Below are 8,806 nucleotides of genomic sequence, written 5' to 3' on the forward strand. Positions count from 1 at the left end.
CTGCTTCGGCCCCCGGCACAAGAAACGGGATGGCAGAGGCTGAGCAGGCTACAGGTGTCCCCGAGGTGCTGCAAGGAGGAACAGAGTTAGAGGCGCTCCTCACCTTCTGTCCCTGTGGTCCTGGCTCGCCTGGGTCTCCAGCATCACCAGCGTCACCCTGCCCGGAGGGGAAATATCGGCATCAGATGCAGTGGCTGTGCCCCATCCCCATCCCAGGGTGGGTTAAAAGCTGAGCTCCTGACTTCCATGGGCTTCTCCACCCTCCTCTGACTGGGATTTTGGTGCTGGGTAAGACATGGCCCCGCAGCTCCGCCTGCACCAGGAGGTGACCCCCAGCTGTGACCCACGCCAGCCCCAGAGCGAGCGAGGGCGGAATTCCGAGAGCAGCCAAGCAGCACCTCCTCCAGCAAGGGGACCCCGCAGAGCATCAGTCCCCCTCCTCTCACGGGGGCACCTCAGCCTGTCTGTGACAAGCCGTAGCACGTGCAGCCGTCCAGAGCCCCGGGTGGCACATCTTCCCTGTCCCCATCCCCTGGCCGTGACACCGTGGTGTCCGCCAGCACACGTACCTCCTTGCCTTGCTCCCCGGGCCGCCCCGGGGACCCCTCCTGCCCATCGTCCCCCGGCTCCCCGGGGTCCCCTCCGATGCCCGGAGCTCCGCAGGTTCCTGCCTCTCCCTGGAGAGGACAAAGACGACCAGGATTATTCTCGGGTGACTTTGCCAGCTCTGCCCTCCATCATCTCTCACCCCACATCAGCCCCTCTTTTCCTTAACCAGGTACCCAAGCTTTGAGGGCACCTGGACCCCCCCGTACCGTGCCCAGCAATGTAAATCCCCAGGCACGAGCATGCTGGGGGTGGGTTCACAGAATTCACAGAATGGTTAGGGTTGGAAGGGACCTCTGGAGATCATCTAGTCCAACCCCCCTGCCAGAGCAGGGTCACCTACAGCAGTTGCACAGGACAGCGTCCAGGCGGGTTTGGAATGTCTCCAGAGTGGGAGACTCCACCACCTCTCTGGGCAGCCTGTGCCAGTGCTCCACTACCCTCAAAGTAAAGAAGTTCCTTCTCATGTTAAGATGGAACTTCCTATGTTCAAGTTTATGCCCATTACCCCTCGTCCTATCACTGGGCGCCACTGAAAAAAGACTGCTCCCATCCCCCTGGCATCCTCCCATTAAGTATTTGTATGTATTAATAAGATCCCCCCTCAATCTTCTTTTCTCTAGACTAAAGAGACCCAAGTCCCTCAGCCTTTCCTCATAAGAAAGGTGCTCCAGTCCCCTAATCATCTTCGTTGCCCTAATCATCTTCGTTGCCCTGGTTTCAAACAGCCCTAGGTGGATTTAGGTGCCCGCCTGCCCCTGCAGCAGCGGGGCCGGGCAGCCCCAGCGCCGCCAGCAGCATCACCCCCCGCCCCCAGCGGGAACCGACCTGCTCGCCTTTGGGCCCCGGCTGACCCTCTGCTCCCGGCGGTCCCGGTGGTCCCTGGGGAGGAAACGACCAGCACGGCTCGTTTACCCCGCGCTGCTCAAAGCCTTTGGCTCAGCGAACGCGGACACAGCTTTCAACTTTCTGGTTTGGCTGAGGATCAGCCACCTCCTCCCCTCCTCTCCCAGCCCCGGGGAAGGCACGCAGGGAGAGGGAAGGACGGGGTGCCCAGCGGACGTACCTGCTCGCCATCCAACCCGCTGACGCCGGCTTCCCCGGCATCTCCCGCATCACCCTGCCAGGGGACACACAGACATTAGGACAGACAGCCGTGGTGGTCCTCCATGCACACCCCGCTGCCCCGGCCCCCGTAGGAGGGCTTGCAAAGCTCTTCTCCCACCTCCCACGTAAGTCCCCATCCCACTGGACAAAGCCAGTGGCCAAACTGGGAGGAGTGCTTGCACCTACAGCCCAGGGGAGGAAGAACACCCCTTTGGGCAAGGAGAGCGAGCCCAAGGCTCTGCCTGCCTGGGCAGCTCAAAACTCACCTTCTCTGTCCTTACCTTCTCTCCTCTCATCCCCGAAGGCCCTTCAGGTCCATTTGGACCTTCTCGGCCCTGAAAACAAAGTCGATATCAGCAGCAAGGCATTGCACGAGCTCAGGAGGCCTTTGCAGGTCCCGAGCCGGGTCTGGGATGACCCAGCACACCACGTCCCCACGGGCAGAGACACCACTCGCAGCTTCTCAAGCCCCTTGCACCACCTTCCCTTCTCCTTCCCTTCCTGCAGGTGCTTTTGGGAGCGCCCTAAAAGCGTTGGACCAGCAAAATCTCACACCCTGTCCTAGGGGCTGAGGCAGGAGGTTGTGTTGGGCACTGATCGAAGGAACCATAGATCTGCACTCACCGGGTACCCAGGTGGGCCAGCAGCACCAGCCGCTCCAGGAGCCCCCGTTTCTCCTGCCAAGCCAGGCTTTCCAGGGATGCCGTCCAGCCCCCGTGTGCCAGGATCACCCTGCAAGGCCAAAAGGCCACTTAGGTACCCCAAAACACAGCTTGCGGTGCAGTTCCAGGGAGGGCAATGCCAGTGGGAGCCCCATGCCTGAAGCAGTTGGGCCACCGTGGGGTCCACAAGGTGCCACCTGTGCCTGGTGGGTACCAGTGCCTCGTCACTGCAGGTCCAGGAGGACACTGCTGTCTCCATACCCGACTTGTCACCACCCAGCTACCCATGCACGGTCTGGGTCATTCTCTGCCCCACAACCAGCCCAGAGGTGAAGCTGCCTCCAGCGTAGGCACCTATCTTTCATGCCATCGGACATCACCCAACTCCCACCTACAGGGCATCTCTGCAAGCTACAGCTCTCCCACTTACAGGCAGCCCTGGAAGCCCTCGAGGACCCGGGTCTCCTGTTCTGCCCTGAAACAAGAAGGATGCTCAGCAGCGTGGTCACGGCCAGGAGGCGCAGGGGACCCCGAGCACGGTGAGGCTTGGCTCCGGCGTCCCCCATCTGCCTGGGCCACCTCCGTGAAGCACCAGGACAAAACCTAGCCAGCAACCAGCGGGACCAGGGTCCTGCCTGCTCCTGCAACGGGCTCTGGGATCCACGTTGCTAGAGCTATAGGTAACACAAGGTATATATTGTACATCCGCAGGGCACCGCGGCAGAGGGAGCGGAGCAAGGCAGGACGCGGGGAGCACAGCGAGCCCTACCTGGGAGCCGGGAGCACCTCGTGGACCAGGGGGACCTGGCAGGGCCTGGGGGAGGAGAGAGCCATCACAGCCCCGCGCCGCGGCCCCCACTGCTCCCCTCGCCCCAGTTTAGCTCCTTGATGCCAGTGGCAAAGGTTTCCCATTTTCCTGCGCCCAGCAAAGGCGACTTGGCTCAGTGCTTCTCCGGGAGACGGCAGCAAACAGCACTCACCTTGGGACCAGCTTTTCCTGGAAATCCTGGTGGGCCTTGGGCTCCCCTTTCTCCCTGTTGGGAGGCGAGAAAGATTTCCTTTCTGCTGCATGTTTTAACGCAGTAACCTCTTATGGAAAGGAAAAAAAAAAAAACAAAACCCAACCCCAACCCAGCTGCCTGGCATCTTCTAACAAGGCACAGGAGTTTGGGCAGATGAAGTGCTGGAGAACCACTGGTTCACCCAACGTGGGCGCCATCTCCAGTCGTCCTCTTCCTGCCACCCCCGCAACCTCCCTGGCACGGTTGATGGAGACCGTTTGCAGACACCAACCAAACCCATCCGTTGGGTTCAACAGCCCAACCCCAAAACGTTTTCGAAGCCTGGACTCCCACCCCAGCGCATCTCCTCGCCACAGTGCTGGATTTCCCAGCCCTACCTTGTCTCCCCTGCGCCCCGGCCTCCCGCGGTCGCCAACAGGTCCCGGGTAACCCTAGGGAGAGAACGGCATTAGGAGGCAGCCGGGTCCACCCGACATCTCCGGGATTTGGGAGAAGGCGGCTGCTGAGGCTCAGCTCTCGCGTGGGGAAAGGCAGGACCGCGGGCACCGCAGGAGCCCTGCCAGGATGGTGAGTCCCTGGCTGGAGGCAGTGTGGTTCCAGCGAGACTCCCCCCAACCCGGCTGCTGCCCACAGGCAAGGCAGGCAGCACTGCACCCCCTCCCCGGGCAGGTCTGTCACTTACGTAGGTGCCGACAGGTCCTTGCGGCCCCTCGGAGCCCGGCTTCCCAGGCAATCCCTGCCAGGCAAGACGAGGACATTAACCTCCACTCCTGGGGATGTGGGTGGGCAGCTTCCCGTCCTTGGTGTCCACGTCTGAACCCACCGGATCCCCCCAGGTCTCCCCGTGGCAGCCAAGAGTCTCCCAGGGCTGTTCACCACCATCACTGCTCCAACCAGCGCCCCCAACGTGCTCATGGACCCCCCCAACGCCCCAGCTCTCACCTTTGGGCCTGGGGAACCTGGGTCTCCATCAGGTCCAGGTTTTCCCAGAGAGCCCTTTGGAAATATTTGGGGAGGTGATATCAGTCAAAACGCCGTGATGAGCCAAGCCCCACCGAGCCACCGCTGCTGCCTCTCTGCCCATGGACAAGCGTCATCTGTCCAAACTGGGTTTGTTGGGGGCAGACTCTGCCACCATGGCCCATCCTGGTGGCTCCTGCACACCAGCGCCCCATGGCTGGCTCTCCGGCAGGGCTGTCACCAGGAAGGGTGACAACACTCACTCTTGGGGTAGTCACCGAGCCCAGCTGAGAGCGGGCTCTCAGGGAGGAGCTCTTCCAGTTGCAGGAGCTGCTCTGGGTCTCCATCTCGTTGGGCAAAGACATGGGAATGGCCTCCCTGAACCCGTACCACCCATTTCTGCCTGGGATGGAGCAAACACTTTGACCCCCTCCCAGGACCATTCCGCCACCCCAGTGGGAGGGGTTTCCATGGGTTGCGCTCCCCCACAGAGATCCCATTAGGCTCAAGGAAGGCTGCAAAGTCCCTCCGGCAGGCTGATTCCCTAGGGAAATTATTTTCCTCTTCCCTAGCCCCAGCCCTTTCTGCCACTCCTCAGGCTTTTTAAATGCCTTTTAACCAGAAAAGATTCAGGTCCTTCAGATACCCTGACCAGTGGCACCAGCCCATGCTGGACACCTCGCTGACTTCCCACCCATGCTGCTTGGCCGACTAAGAAAACGCAGAGTTCACGCAGAAGGAAGGTTTTACTCCTTACTATCGATCCAGGAGGTCCAGCGTGCCCGCGGCCCCCCTGCAAGCCGGCAAAACCCTGGAAGAAAGGGCAGAAGATGAGCGATGGAGGGAAGGGAGAAGTAGGATGGATGGAGAGGCTCTCCCGTGGTCCGAGACCAACTCAACGCAGAACCCAGTGCCCGGGGGCAGGCGCAGGTGAACGCCTCAGCCTGTCGAAGGCAGCACTGGTGCTTTCCACTTCAAACCAGCCCTTTGGTTTCTGGTTGCTGAAGCTGCGTGTGTATATGCACACACCGCCCACACGCGCATCCAGGCAGCTCAGAGCAAACTCGGAGGCGCTTCTCTCTGACCCAGATCAGAACATTTTTCATATTTTGTTTTGAGAGAAGTGCCGGCTCTTTTTTTTTTTTTTTTTTTTTTTTGGTATTTCAAAGCAAAGATAAACAAATATTAGAAATCCTGCAGAAGGGAAATCATGTGGCCAGCCAAGGTCTTGCTGATGGGTCTGTTTTGGATAGCAGTGCCAGGGATGAGAAATCATTCTGCAATAGCCATTTCTTAAATGTGCTGCCACTTTCCCTCTCCCTCTCCTTTATTCCCTTCAGCACGATGCTGAGAAGATCCCTGCCTGCAGCCGCACGCAGAGGAGCGCCCTCCAGCTGGTCTCACTCCATCAGGTCCACCCACCACCCACACCCCATCCCACGGACATGCTTTTGAGGCACATCCCCAAAGAGAAAGAGCTGAGCAGAGGGGAGGAAGGACAGAAATCAGACAGCTGTGCAGCTCTACTCACCGGTGGTCCCCTCCTGCCTGGGCTGCCCATGGTCCCTGGGGCACCCTGCAGGACAAAGCAGGCGATGATGAGGATGGGGAGGCAGAGGCAGCCTCTCCCAGTCCCACTGTGCCAGCTTACATACATGGGATCAACCCCCCCCTCATGGGGACATCCCTGAGGACAGCCTGCCTCTGCACATCGTAGAGATGTCCAACATAGCGTCAAGGTCTTGACCTGCACGGCCATGGGTTGGGTTGGCCATGGGTTGGGTTGGCCATGGGTTGGGTTAGGAAGTGTCCTCCCCACATTGGGCTCAGCTCCCCCACCTTGATACAGCCCACCCCCCCAGCCCTCGCCCACAGTCAAGTACAGAGCGTAGGATGGGAACCTGTGTACCAGGCTTTCCTTCTGCACCTTCCGCTCCCAGGACGCCCCGCAAGCCCTAGAAGAAGAGTCTCGTCTTAGGAAAGGAGAGCCCCCAGCAGGGTGCCCCTACCAAAGGGCTCATCAAGCCCCGGAGCCTCTCTCCAGTATTAAAAAGTGGCAAATTGGCAGTGGCGCGGTCCCCAGGATGCTCGTCTGGTCTGTATGGAGCCCTGGGTTCGTTAGCACATGGCTCGTGCTTACACAGCTCCTCCCCACTCCATCCCACCTTTGGATGCGATTGCTGGGAAAAGAGATGAGTGTGGGAGGAAACCCGTTCCCACCGTGAACACCTCGACTGTGTTTTTTCCCCCGCTCTTGCCCCAGCTATCTATTTCTGGCTTCTTTGCCAAACACGGCTCTGAGTAACAGGCTTTTCTTCAAAAGTTATTTCCTGAATTTTCCATGCTCGGGGTAAGAGGGAAGTCGTGGTGCCGGGCAGGTGGTTTGTCAAAATGTTACGCGCAAAAGCCTGAGCTGCTCCTCCCCAGCTCACCCCGGGCACATTCCCAAGCAGAACGCCACCTCGTGATCCAGCCACATCCCGGGATGTTGCTCCCCGAGAGCTGCACCCTGTCCCAGCGGTGACAGCACTATGTGACTATGGGTCACCTCCTACTTACGGGCAGCCCAGGGACTCCAACCAGCCCGCGCTGACCCACACGGCCCTGAAAAACAGCCAGCATTGAGAAAAGCATCCTTCTGCCAGTAGTAACTGCAGATTTGGAGGCAAAGCTGGTGCTCGAAGATGCAACGGCTCAGCCCCAGCACATCCCACGCCACCCAGCGAGAGGTCTCCAGAGTTGTTTCAATCTCCCACGGCCAAAGATGCTCCAAGATTCAGCTACAAGTACCCGCACCCCATTAGTTACCCGGGCTCCCCGCGGTCCTGGGCTTCCCTTGGGGCCATCAGGTCCTCGGCCTCCCTAAAATCCATATGGAGGGAAACATTTTAGGCAACGCTGCCGGTCTCCCCTGGCCCGGTGAGCACCGGAGGGACTCATCCAGCCGCCGCCACGTTGGCAGGTCAGCACACGGCCGCAGTGATGCCATGCACAGGGCGACCAAGAGGCGTGGGACTGTCCCCGCGGGGCAGCGCGATGCTGTCCCCTGGGTGCTGGGACCCACTCTGGAGGTCACGGGCAAGGTGGTCGCATCCCTGCCCTTCTGTGCCAGGATGAGGGCAGCCCGCGGGGGACCTGGGGACACAGAGGTGATCGCCGGCACTGACCTTGGGTCCCTCACTGCTGTTGAGCCCCACCGGGCCGATTTGGCCTTCTTCCCCCTGCCAGGAGAGAGGAGAGGAGTCAGCCAGGGCAAAGGCAGCCTCTGATCTTCTGCCTGCTCCCCCAGCCATGGCAGCCACTGTCCCCCTGCTCTGAGCAGGGGAGAGACAGAGGGAACACAGCCAGAGGTGACATTTATTAAATGGCAATGCGACCTGGGGCACCTTTGGGGTGGGGATGGGGACCTCCCCCATCCCCTGGGCCAGAAATAAAAAGCTCAACGGGTTCAGTGTTGGCCCAAACCACCACAATTGAATGTTTTTGTTTCCCGCTCATCCCATTAAAGGCAATTCAAAGGAGTGATGTGGAGCTGAGGCTCCTGCCTGCGCGGTTACAGCCCTGGCGGGGGCAGGCACAGCCCGGACCCGGCTCCGGACTGATGCCGTGGGATGGCAGCGCCGCTCGGCTGGGTGGGAAAAGCACTGCCTGGCAGCGAGGTGAGTCGTGCCGCATCTCCATCTCTTGGAGAGGTGGGAGGATTCATTTCTCATCCTGAAGAGCAAATGTGAGGGCAGATCCAGGCGGGCATCCCTAAACACCTCCGAGGGGGAGGGCATCACACGCAGGGGAATGCTGCAGACCAGAAAGGTGGGTGGGAAAATAGAATCCCCCCCCTTTCTCCTGACAAACTAGAAGCCACTAGAGATAAGCAGCCAGCCTGGCTTCACTGCCCAGGTAGAAATATTGCTCTGCAGGCGGGTTTGTCCATCCTGACAGCTCACTCGGAGCACACACTGCAGGAAAAAGCACTCTAGAAATTGTGCCTGGTTTCTGGGGCTCCTTGAGCGCTGCTCTGCTCGGCTCTTGGGAGCTGGGGAGGGTCGGGGCCGGGCAGGATAGCTGGTGAGGAGCTGGGCAGCGGCAGCGCTCCGGAGCGGGCAGCACAGGCTGCGGGAGGCAGGAGTCAGAGAGGAGCATCACTTCAAGAGAGCGATCGGGGAGTCCTGTGCTCTCAAAACACCTGTGTGAGCACCTCTCCCATGAGGAGAGGCTGAGAGAGTTGGGGGTGTTCAGCCTGGAGAATAGAAGGCTCCGGGGAGATCTTGTTGTGGCCTTCCAGCCCTAAAGGGGCTCCAGGAGAGCTGGGGAGGGACTTTTTACTGGGACATGGAGTGACAGGACGAGGGGGAATGGCTTTAAACTGGAAGAGGGCAGGTTTAGATTAAACATTAGGAAGAAGTTTTTCACTTTGAGGGTGGTGAGGCACTGGCACAGGTTGTCCAGAGA

The 8,806-nt window shown here is 59.9% G+C and overlaps 1 protein-coding gene across 1 annotated transcript in view; it reads right to left on the bottom strand.

Annotated features, from left to right (window-relative positions):
- Positions 1–8,806, bottom strand: part of CACNA1B (calcium channel, voltage-dependent, N type, alpha 1B subunit) — a 424,961-nt gene that overhangs the window by 1,278 nt on the left and 414,877 nt on the right. Inside the window, 8 exon segments of the mRNA XM_009888006.1 lie at positions 104–157; positions 484–677; positions 1,673–1,726; positions 1,980–2,048; positions 2,338–2,445; positions 3,775–3,828; positions 4,080–4,133; positions 7,525–7,578. Coding sequence (XP_009886308.1) covers positions 104–157; positions 484–677; positions 1,673–1,726; positions 1,980–2,048; positions 2,338–2,445; positions 3,775–3,828; positions 4,080–4,133; positions 7,525–7,578 — 641 coding nt within the window.

This window comes from Charadrius vociferus, unplaced genomic scaffold (genome assembly GCF_000708025.1).
Source record: "Charadrius vociferus isolate BGI_N301 unplaced genomic scaffold, ASM70802v2 scaffold1040, whole genome shotgun sequence".
Lineage (NCBI taxonomy): Eukaryota > Metazoa > Chordata > Aves > Charadriiformes > Charadriidae > Charadrius > Charadrius vociferus.